We start from the raw sequence: 12,346 nt of genomic DNA, 5'->3' as shown, positions 1-12,346 counted from the left end.
TTCAGTTTTTCCTGTCAAGTAAACAGTTTTGCCAGAAACTCAATTGAATGGTTTCTCTCCTGTATAACTTCTCATGTGTCTCTTCAGAGACATGTTCAACTGAACTACTTTCCACACATTGAACTTCAACAAACAAAGACGTTTCTTTGTCTACTTAAAAAAAAAAAAAAAAAAAAAAAAAAAAAAAAAAAATCCACACGATATGAGATTTCATCTCAACGATACATATCGTGACGTTTTACTATCGCGAAATTTCGTGGGACGATATATTGTGACACCCCTAGTGATCAATGATAACAAATGCATTTTAACTATACCAAAATGCCATGTGTAATGAATAGGGGTGTCACGATACACTCAGTTCACGATACGATACGTATCACGATACTGGGTTCACGATAACGATACGATACGATACGATTTTAACAATATTTTTTTAAACTTGAATAATGACAATATATGACTGGAAAAGTAGTATTTTATTTGAAATGCACAAATACAAAACATGCTGTTGTGGGAAATTGTTATTACAATAACAACTAGAAAAAACATGAGATTGGAGATAAGGCTTATCTTGAAATAGAATGAGTTACACCGTCACTTAGATTTACTTTGAACTAAAAGGTTTCTCAGCAGTATAAATTCTCATGCATCTTCAGTTTTTCTTCAAACTCAAACAACAAGACTTTTCTTAATCTATTTTTTATGCATCTTCAGTTTTTCCTGTCAAGTAAACAGTTTTGCCAGAAACTCAATTGAATGGTTTCTCTCCTGTATAACTTCTCATGTGTCTCTTCAGAGACTTGTTCAACTGAACTACTTTCCACACATTGAACTTCAACAAACAAAGACGTTTCTTAGTCTATTTTTTGGAGAAAAAAAAAAAAAAAAAGTTTTTTTTTTTTTTTTTTTTTTTTTTTTTCCACGATATGAGATTTCATCTCAACGATACATATCGTGACGTTTTACTATCGCGAAATTTCGTGGGACGATATATTGTGACACCCCTAGTAATGAATGATTTGTGTAATGGCAACCCTAATCTGATTAAATATGAAACAATTTCACATAGGTCTATATATATTTCCGAGAATAATATACCGTACTTACGTATACAATGAAAACAATTGCATTTGATAATACTTAATGTATGCATGTTTACTTTTCTGCAATTTGTGATACTAGGGTGGAGAGTGGAGATGAACCGAGCTTTGCTCTCTCAATTTTAGAACAAAGTGCCCTTCGGGCGTTTCTAACTTTTCCCCTTAACTCACCCTTGACCTCTTCCCCCTGATCCTGAGATTTGTGACAAACATGAATATATGTGATGTTGCAGTGATACTCAACCTGAGGCTCTAGAGCCACATGCAGCTCCTTTATGGGTAGTTGTGACTATTTTAAGTCCTACTTAAAAAAAATAATAATAATAATCTAAACAAATAAAGGGAGGAAAGGGACTTTTTTTGGATTGTGGCTCTTTCAAAAAATTATTTTTGTCAGTGTGGCTCCTGAGTAGGGCAAGTAGTAGGGTCATCTGTGGCACTTCCGTGACCGTGGAGAGCGAAGGTCCGTTTCTCAATGGATTTGTCATCTAGGAGGGTTAATAAACAAATTTAGCCGGGGTGTATTTTTAAAAAAGGCGGGGAAAATATTTGAGAGACCAAAATCCAAAATGGCTGCTGTGGAAATTAACTTTTTAATGGTTTGACCTACAATGATGCACAATACATGGTTTCAGAGCTTATTCTGGTCAAGGAATACATATTTGGTGTTTATATAATGATTTGACCTATTTTTGACCTTCAAATCCAAATGGCTGCCAATTTTGAGCTCTAAAAGGCAGTTTTTTCAAAATCGTCATAGAGCCTTCATATTAGGCTTGAATGACAGGTCTTCTCATGATGAGTTGAATAATATACAGTATAAGTACACAGAAGTAATGTCTGAGGTCAATAAAGTCAATGTTTGTGTGTAAACAACAGTTGCTGATTTGCGGTTTCCCATTAAATAGGGTAGGCTACTGAGAATATGGTGTCCAGTTCATCCCATCACCTTTTCATAATGAACCAAAAACAATTTAGCACTATAGCCTAACATAAAATAGTATTCTGTATGCAAAGGTAGCAAGGTTAGTTGCTTGAGCTGAATTTAAAGGTGAACTCAAAACAAACAATGAAATTAACTTCGAAATTACAACTGAATCCTAGGCTACTAAATTTCATCAGCACACAGTAAAGGAAACTTGTCTTTGAACTCAGCTGACTGTCTAGCCCTAATCCCTGTTGCGCAATGTCTCTTTTCAGTGAAGTTTTAGTTTTTGTTAAGAGTATGGACTTTTAATCTTGACCTTGTTGGTAGGCAACGGCCCTTTTTCAGTCAAGCATTTTCAGATTAGCTCAGTCAGTCTGTGAAGCAGTCAGTGTCAGCACTTGCGCGAGCTCGCTTTTTCTCTAACTAACGTTAACGTTACACACTTTAAGACACTTTGTTTGAGGATATCAACGTTATTCACTAGTTTAAAGATAGTTCTACCATCAAGAACATATAAAACAAAAGCAAAACATTTTTTTATTTGCAGAAGTCATTGATATTTGGTGTTAGCTAACGTTAGGTAACGTTATTATTTTTAGCTAAAGTTAATGTTATCTGTCTCCACACTTCTGTCAACTGACATATGCATTTGCTTTTGAAAATAAACAGCGTATAACAGCAATATAATATATCAGTAATATAATAGCGAGTTGCTTTCCCTCCCAAAGAAAGACAAAGCACACAATGTCCTATGAATGTGTCCTAAAATGTGGCAAGCCTTGCAAGCCCACCGATACAATAAATCAAGGCAAATGGGACAGCTTACAATTAAAAGCCCAAGACTGGTCAGGACTTGATAAATTTGATGTTTACACCACCACCTCCTGGGAAGATGGGCCAACCAATCGGTACATGCATTCGTCATGTTATATTTCTATTTAATCTTCAGTTATGCTTAAGCAAGCCAGGCGACGCAAAGACAACAAAAGTAAAAATGCTCAGTCAAGATCTGAAATACCTGCTCAGAGTGCTTTATGTGATGAAGAGGCAGAGGGACCATCACCAAAGCGCCTTCGTTCGTCAGTGGGTGGGCCTCTCCATGACAAAACAAAATGTGTGTGGTGTATGCAAGGTACGGACATGAGGCACCCAAACAGGAAGCAAGGCAAGCTGTTGACAATCAACACACCGTCTTCTTCTTTAGACACGTTGATACTGTCATTTTTGCTGAGCGCGAGATCCGTTCACTGCAGTCTTTTTTAGCAGACTACAGTGGGTGATGTCAAATCATCTTACGTCAAAAGTCTGCTCATTAATGAGTATCAAGATAAAATTGGCTTCAAAGAGAGGAGTGAACTTAACAAGAGCGAGTGGGTCTATGATGTTGAGGGTGGTGGTGACTACATAGAGACTGCAGTGTCATCTCTTCGCATCAGCGATGAGCAGCTCCTCCAGAACGTGGCACCACGGCTATCAAAGAAAATCAAAGATACTCCTACTGTTCCCTGGCCACCTCGCATTGATCATCTTGAGGAAGGCGAACAGTTGTGTCAGTTGCTGTTGAAGCTTTTGACTTGGTAAAACAGCCAGAGAGAAAAACTGCTGACCTCAGCCCAGCCACACTCAGTCTGGCATCGATGATACAGTACCACATCACTGGACATCGCACTACCACTGCTATCAACCTGGGCGTAAATGTCCATGGCATGACAAGGAGTAAAGATCTGGTAGACACTCTGCACAAGAGTGGTGTCTGCATCAGCTATGCAGATACACTGCTCCTCTATGACCACTGGGCTCTGGTGGATGTGGAGGCATCAGCAACCTGCCCACAGGAGATCGCAGACAGCAAGCCAGCTATCGTGATCATCGACAATGACGACTTCAAGATTGACACTATGACAGGTGACTCTACAGGAGCCCATCGAACAAATGTACGTGCAGCCAGACAGCTATGAATATGAATATGAATGAAGCTATTATATTGCTGTTATACGCTGTTTATTTTCAAAAGCAAATGCATATGTCAGTTGACAGAAATGTGGAGACAGATAACATTAACTTTAGCTAAAAAATAATAACGTTACCTAACGTTAGCTAACACCAAATATCAATGATGACTTCTGCAAAAAAAATGTTTTGCTTTTGTTTTATATGTTCTTGATGGTAGAACTATCTTTAGACTAGTGAATAACATTGATATCCTCAAACAAAGTGTCTTAAAGTGTGTAACATTAGTTAGAGAAAAAGCGAGCTCGCGCAAGTGCTGACACTGACTGCTTCACAGACTGACTGAGCTAATCTGAAAATGCTTGACTGAAAAAGGGCCGTTGCCTACCAACAAGGTCAAGATTAAAAGTCCATACTCTTAACAAAAACAAAAACTTCACTGAAAAGGGACATTGCGCAACAGGGATTAGGGCTAGACAGTCAGCTGAGTTCAAAAACAAGTTTCCTTTACTGTGTACTGATGAAATTTAGTAGCCTAGGATTCAGTTGTAATTTCGAAGTTAATTTCATTGTTTGTTTTGAGTTCACCTTTAAATTCAGCTCAAGCAACTAACCTTGCTAGCTTTGCATACAGAATACTATTTTATGTTAGGCTATAGTGCAAAATTGTTTTTGGTTCATTATGAAAAGGTGATGGGATGAACTGGACACCATATTCTCAGTAGCCTACCCTATTTAATGGGAAACCGCAAATCAGCAACTGTTGTTTACACACAAACATTGACTTTATTGACCTCAGACATTACTTCTGTGTACTTATACTGTATATTATTCAACTCATCATGAGAAGACCTGTCATTCAAGCCTAATATGAAGGCTCTATGACGATTTTGAAAAAACTGCCTTTTAGAGCTCAAAATTGGCAGCCATCTTGGATTTGAAGGTAAAAAATAGGTCAAATCATTATATAAACACCAAATATGTATTCCTTGACCAGAATAAGCTCTGAAACCATGTATTGTGCATCATTGTAGGTCAAACCATTAAAACGTTCATTTCCACAGCAGCCATTTTGGATTTTGGTCTCTCAAATATTTTCCCCGCCTTTTTTAAAAATACACCCCGGCTAAATTTGTTTATTAACCCTCCTAGATGACAAATCCATTGAGAAACGGACCTTCGCTCTCCACGGTCACGGAAGTGCCACAGATGACCCTACTAAAGGTTGTGTACCACTGATGTAGGGTATATTGTACATTAGGGCTGGGTATCGAGTTTCGATACTTACTTGGCACCGAAATGGAAACATCGATACTAAGGGGTATCGAAGCCTCCCTTGTCAATCGATACCAATTTTCGATACCAAAACAAAACAGCGTCATTGAGCCTATAAGCATGCGACATGCTTGCACGCCGCGCTCTAATACGGCTGGTGATTGGCTGTCATGTAGATGCATGCAGGAAACATTACGCCCACTTTAGCCGGTGTGTTTGTTGTGCCAGGCGTGCGGTGCGGATATAGTATACAAGAAGTTAGCCACTCAAGCTACTCCTATCCTGGAGTACCATATGGCGAAGATGATGAAAAGCAGGAAAAGAAACAGAAACAACACGGACTGGTTTCCACAGATAAGAGAAATAATTGAGAGGTGGGTCAGCTTACCGCAAGTTAGCGGTTATCAGATCCCTCAGTCTGACAAATCCATGCATCTGGCTGTGAGTTGTAGCTAGCAGATCGTTTAATTAATTGCCGCCGTAACGTTATGCGCAAGCGGGCATTGTGTATTTTTAGCAACTCGTTAACAAACGCTGATGTCATGATAGTTTCTTGAATGTAAATGCGATTCATTTATATTGATAGTCAGTGAATGCATGAAGTGGAGCTGTCTCGTCAGATTTGACAAGAATGACGTTCTGTTGCAGCAGTGAGCATTAAACACTGATCTGCAACGCTAGCGTTAATGTTTAATTAATTAGCGTTAACGTTATGTGCAAACGGGCAGTTATCGCCCATTATGTATTTTTAGCAACTCGTTAACAAACGCTGATGTCATGATAGTTTGTTGAATATAAATGGGATTCACTTTGTGCCATTGGCTAAATTGATAGGCTAGTCAATGCTCAACTAGTCTTCCATGCATGAAGTGGAGCCATCTCATCAGTTTGGACAAGAATAGAGTTCTGTTGCATCAGTGAGCATTAAACCCTGATTTGCAACTCTCTGTTTTGCACTGAAAACTATTCCACTGATTTATTTGTTTTACATTTCTTTCCTTTGTAGTACCGGTACTTCCAATATTTTTTGTAGGGACGGCAATACGTTTAGAGAACTTAAAGTTATGTTAAATACAGTAGGTTTTATTTGTTTCTGCTGTAAAACTTAAGATGGGGGGAAAACTAAAGATTTGTAAAATAATTTTAATGTGTAATGCAGTTTTATTTTTGTTCAAATGGATTTTTCTAAAAATTGGAATTGAAAAAAGTATCGTTCAGGAACCGGTATCGAAACGGTATCGATATCGAAAAATTTTGAACGATACCCAGCCCTACTGTACATACAGTGTCCGATAAACATGGAAATTCTTGCGCTTGGGCATTGTTGGAGTTTGTTCTGATTTATGACCTTATCATCAGTGATGTCATAGCATCGTGAGCATTGGTCTTTCTAAGATGATGTCATAGCAGCGTGATCTGTGATTGGTCTACGTAAATCTCTGCATAGCCCCCCTCCCCCCCTCCCGTGGGCACATTTTTATTTTATTTTTCTCCGCACCAGATTCATGCCAAGTGTTTGAAAAGTGTTTTGGCAAATTTTGGAGTCGATTGGGGCAACTCCGTACGCACGCACAGTTGGTCGGACAGACGGATGGATGGATGCATGCACATATAGCTCTCCATAGGATATAGGCAAATCTTGTTTGTAAATTTTTTTGAGACATTCCTAAATCCATACATAACCCAGTTGTCTGTTGTCATGGTCCTTGTATGTTGCTGACATTGGAGTGTCCTTGCTGGGCTTGACGTAATCCTGCTCTATAACAATGACCACTGAGAGTAACAATGGCAGCGTTTGATTCACTGGCTTTGGGGGTGGAGAAGTTTGCTTGGGGAATTTACACTGCTCATGTAAAGCCTTGTAGGCCTACTACTCTTGTGGCTTGTGTTTTCTGTCATGATTGAACGCTGAATTGAAACTGTGTCCACATACTTAGTGATTCTGCTTCCTTCTCCTCAGCTGCCAAACACTCCTTTGAAGCGGTCTGCGCTGTTAGAAAACAACTTAGTGTTTGTGGTCTGTTTATTAGCAAGCCCATTTGATGAAGGCATTGTTTTGCAGTCTGGGTTGCTATGCCTCGCAGCAGAGTCATTTATCCACTGCTTGAGAGTAACAGTTAGATTGGCGTGTATGTGTTAAACTTGTGTGTGTGTGTGTGTGTGTGTGTGTGTGTGTGTGTGTGTGTGTGTGTGTGTATGTTAGACTTGTGTGTGTGTGTATGTGTTAGACTTGTGTGTGCGTGTGTGTGTGTGTGTGTGTGTTAGACTCGTGAGTGTGTGTGTGTGTATGTGTTAGACTCGTGTGTGTGTGTGTGTGTGTGTGTTAGACTCGTGTGTGTGTGTGTATGTGTTAGACTCGTGTGTGTGTGTGTGTGTTAGACTCGTGTGTGTGTGTATGTGTTAGACTTGTGTCGTGTGTGTGTGTATGTGTTAGACTTGTGTATGTGTGTGTTAGACTCGTGTATGTGTTAGACTTGTGCGTGTGTGTGTGTGTGTGTGTGTGTGTGTGTGTGTGTGTGTGTGCGATAAGCTCCACAGTCCTCTTACCATTTGGACCTAATTAACCTACTTTTTTAAATGACCACTTCCTGCACCTTAAGCACAGTTGGCCCAACTAAGCCCTGTTTTCCCTGACACCATCAGCCATAGCACCTGACACCATCAGCCATAGCGCCTGACACCATCAGCCATAGCGCCTGACACCATCAGCCATAGCGCCTGACACCATCAGCCATAGCACCTGACACCATCAGCCATAGCGCCTGACACCATCAGCCATAGCGCCTGACACCATCAGCCATAGCGCCTGACACCATCAGCCATAGCGCCTGACACCATCAGCCATAGCGCCTGACACCATCAGCCATAGCACCTGACACCATCAGCCATAGCGCCTGACACCATCAGCCATAGCACTTTTCCCTGACACCATCAAGCATAGCGTTTGCTCCCTGGTGGCATGTTCCCAGTCACCTAGTCTCGCTTCCCAGACTCTCTCCATTTTGCACTGTCCCAGCGCAGGAGAGAGTCTGGCTCCTCTTACACTCTGTATAGCAGAATAAAAATGCTCCGTTATCTTTACAACCATCCACCGAAAGTACCAAGCACAGAGACGCACACAGAGACGAGCGACCCTCCCACATTTTAGAACCTGCTACTCCCTCTGTCATTATGTTCTTTTATGGTGCCATCCGCTGTGAGCAGTGGACAGTGTATGAATTGAGATTGGTTTTGCGTGTGTGTGTGTGTGTGTGTTTTGGAGCCTGAGGGGAATGATTGGGTGAAGGCTAAAGGTCCTTACACATCAAGAGCGATGCGAATATACGGCACGAAATTGCGATGCGAGTTTTGACCCACCTGTCAATCACAGCCACAGATTTGTACACATCAGAAGCGAATTTCAGAAAAATCGACCGAGGTTCGAAAAAATAAACACCGCAATAACGCTTAGCGAAATTTCGACGTTGGTATGCACGGTTGCATTAACTGATATAGGTTCGGAAAATATTATTGATGTGCGATTTAATCGTAGGGAAAAAAACGCTCCCGATGTGTAGGGCTGGGCAATATAATCAATACGGCAATATATCGCGACATTTTATTTCCCGATACTGTATCGATACATGGACGCCAAGTATCGCGATATAAAAAAAAAAAAAAGAAAAAAAAAAAAAAGGCCATGCCAGGCCACTGCATCTGGTGATTCCCACCCCTAATCGGTACTAGGGGTGTCAAAAATAATCGGTTATAAGATGCATCGCGATGCGGACGTGCATGATTCTGCATCGATTCACAAATGTCAAAAATCGATTATAATTTTTGTATTGTGGAAAAAAGTGATGCATCGATTTAAGATGCATCGAGATGCATCGAGATGCATCGAAAATCGTACTCGAATCGAATCGTAGCCCTCTGAATCATAATCGAATCGAATCGTGAGGCCAGTGAAGGTTCATAGCCCTAATCGGTACTGTATCGATATTTCCCATATCGATGCGTTCAGTAACACTCAACACTCAGTAGTTTTGACTAAATTTGTCCACTAAATTATCAGTATAAAGTGATGTACATATTATTACACTACCTGGGTGGTACACAGTGTGTTGTATCTTTAGCTCTATTATTTAATTTTGAGTAAATTCTGTAGAATATCGCAATATATCGCAATATGTATCGCATCGCAATATATCGTGATACAATCGTATCGTGACCCAAGTATCGTGATATGTATTGTATCGTGAGATCCTTGCCAATACCCAGCCCTACCGATGTGTAAGGACCTTAAGGCTGTGAGCAGACAAGAAGAGGGGTGGTCAAGCTATCTCTACCATCTGGGAACGATTTCTCCAACTCATACTTTCTCACTCTCCCGAAGTGTAAGAGTCTGACCAGGTGTTACGGTTCATCTTTCCTCCTGGACTATGTCATCTGATATGACTTTTTCCCTTAACTCTCTTATCTCCTCCCCCACTTCAGTGAAGAGTGGATCTCATCCTCTCCGCCGTACCCCTCTGCCCGCTGCTCACTCCCGCCGGCCCTAGAGATGAGTGCCAAGTCAGCCATCAACAAGGAGGTCTTCACACCCCACGACGAGAAGATGCTGGTGGCTGTGCAGGTGAAGCGGAGGACCAAGAAGAAGATCCCCTTCCTGGCCACCGGTGGACAAGGAGACTACATGACCTTCATCTGCCTCTCAGGTCAGTCAAGAAAGCCCTCTGCTGTCTTCTCTTGTCTTCTCGTCTTCTCTTCTCTAATGTGATTTTATCCATCATTCACCAATCTATAGGGGTGAGTTGTAATGGTTGTTGTATGTGACACACAACGCTCCTGCATGTGACAGCAGCATTACTCACAACACCCAGGGGGCAGTGTGTGTGTGTGTGTGTGTGTGTGTGTGTGTCTGTGTGTCTGTGTGTCTGTGTCTGTGTGTGTGCATCTGTGTGTCTGTGTGTGTTGGTCTGTGTGCGGATGTTGGGGGTTTGGGGTGCAGTGGAGACGCGGGCCTTATCCATAAAGCTTCCTAGTACTAACAGGCAATGTACACCAGATGCGTTACAGCTGTGTTGCGGATCCGCTAAAACTGCCGGATCGACTTTCACCCATGTTAATTGATGGGCGATACATGCGGTATGGGAAAATTACTTAGCCGTTCTATTTGTGTCGGATCCCGCATACGTCTGACAGATTACATGAGTGTGGGTCTGTTCGCAGCCGTACCGGAGCCGCACCGCATCTATTCCGGAGGCAGTGTACATTAGCCCTAAGAGTTGGTTCTAGTGGTGAAATTCGAAGAAAACGTTTTCTAAGAATTTCCCATTAACCGTAAGACTACATCTTATTAAAGATAAAAGCTATTCGCAAAGCATATTTAAGAGAGCTCCTAGGTAGAACACTGTTAAGACTAGAGACACAGACTTTTAGGAGCTTAGGAGTTTCTAAAGGGGAGAAGGAAATTGCTGAAAGACGTAGAAAACGCACATTAATGCTATTGTTACTGTATACTATAAAGTCATCACAATGTGCTTTATTTATGTAGCAGCTTTTAAAACAGGGGGTTACAAAATGCGTCACACACAAAAAAAAAGTTAGAAAAAAAATATATATTTAGCAACAGGCAAACAGTGCAGTGTGATAATTTAGGTTTATGCAACCACATAGAACAATCACACAAACAATCACATCTCCTTCACAGCCTCATAGCTCACAGCAGCTATGCATATACTGTAGCAAGTTTTCTCTGGATTATCTGGCCACTGATGGGACACTTCTGCAATATACTCATGTTGAAAAATCCTATTCATATAGGCTTGCCACTATAATCTATTATATTATATATAATATATATTATATATTATATAATTGTACTAATACTACTGAGCCATTTTCACCAAATCTTAACATCAAATTAGTGTAGTATAATAATTATTACATTAATGCATCCCCCCAAATAAGCATAATGCATCAACCTGTGAGGACGGTATTAAAAAAAGTACGCTTCATATGGTTTTCAAAGATTTTGTCTATCTTGTCCAAAGATTTTTTTGATAGTTATGTGCAAACCACACCACACGTAATATTGAGTAAATTGTGTTTTATGTTGTGTGTTTCCTTGTGTTTCCTTGTGCTTTATTAAATCAACAAAAAGGACATTTTGGGAGTGCTGGCCTTTCTTCTCCTTTAAAGATCTTTTTGAGCCGTGCACCCACCGACTGTTTTATCTGTGAGTGTGCTTTCCCCCTTTTTCATTTCCTTGTGTTCTCCTGGATGACAAAAATAAGTGTGTTGATTTTTCTTGATGAACCAATGACAGCATCCAAATGACAGCATCACACCTACCCCGTTGCAGGCTAGGTTAAAAAAGTTATTGTTCATTCCATGCTCATAGTTGCTCTAAGAACTTCCCTAAATCACTCCTAAGCTACAGTGGGACTCCTTGCTAAAGGAATTTTAAGCTAAGATAAGAGCTGTCTGAGAGGACAGGATACATTTCACCACACGTCTCCCTTTATTCACCCACTAATGCACATACTGATGAGCATGTTTACATTTCCCCTGCCAATAGAATGACATGCTCAATCAATTTACAGTCAGGCTTTGGGTCAAACCTTTTCAATAGATTAGATTTAAATTGAATCATTGCTTCACTAGAAATCAGGGTTTTAATTGCCCCCCCTCCCCCACTTGGAATGTTAGCTGAAATATTGCTTGCTAATTGAATTAGCCATGCATATTATTCATGAGGAGAATGATCAAATGTCTATTCATATTGGAGGCAACAGAACTGCTATGGAGATCAATGTAATTTTCTTAATCCTGGCACTGTCATGTGTATTTATCTCTACTTTGGCAGCAGCGGATCACCTCATTTCAAAATTTAAACGTACTTAATGGCGATTAAGAGGGAATTCATATCAGCAATTCATAAATCTGAAGTCCAGCAGCACAGCTTTCCCTGTGCTGGTTTCAGTTTCAAGGTTGCCTTCTAGCAGTTTAGCTTCTGAACGCTCTGTACCTCCCTTAAGTACAAACACATAAAAGCAAAGTATATGAAATGCCCGTAAATGATTGAGTCTTTTCTTTCTCCTTTGAT

General features: G+C 40.5%; 1 protein-coding gene across 2 annotated transcripts in view; it reads left to right on the top strand.

Annotated features, from left to right (window-relative positions):
- Nucleotides 1-12,346, top strand: part of stxbp6 (syntaxin binding protein 6 (amisyn)) — a 133,802-nt gene that overhangs the window by 15,065 nt on the left and 106,391 nt on the right. For both annotated transcript variants that reach the window (XM_083633700.1, XM_083633699.1), the window contains exon 2: nucleotides 9,733-9,953. In XM_083633700.1, coding sequence (XP_083489826.1) covers nucleotides 9,800-9,953 — 154 coding nt within the window. In that variant the 5' untranslated portion in view covers nucleotides 9,733-9,799. The remainder of the gene's footprint in view (nucleotides 1-9,732; nucleotides 9,954-12,346) is intronic.

This window comes from Poromitra crassiceps, assembly GCF_964638095.1.
Source record: "Poromitra crassiceps genome assembly, chromosome: 3".
In the NCBI taxonomy this organism is placed as follows: domain Eukaryota; kingdom Metazoa; phylum Chordata; class Actinopteri; order Beryciformes; family Melamphaidae; genus Poromitra; species Poromitra crassiceps.
The sequence above is the reverse complement of the archived record's forward strand: the minus strand, read 5'-3'. Positions and strand labels throughout refer to the sequence as shown.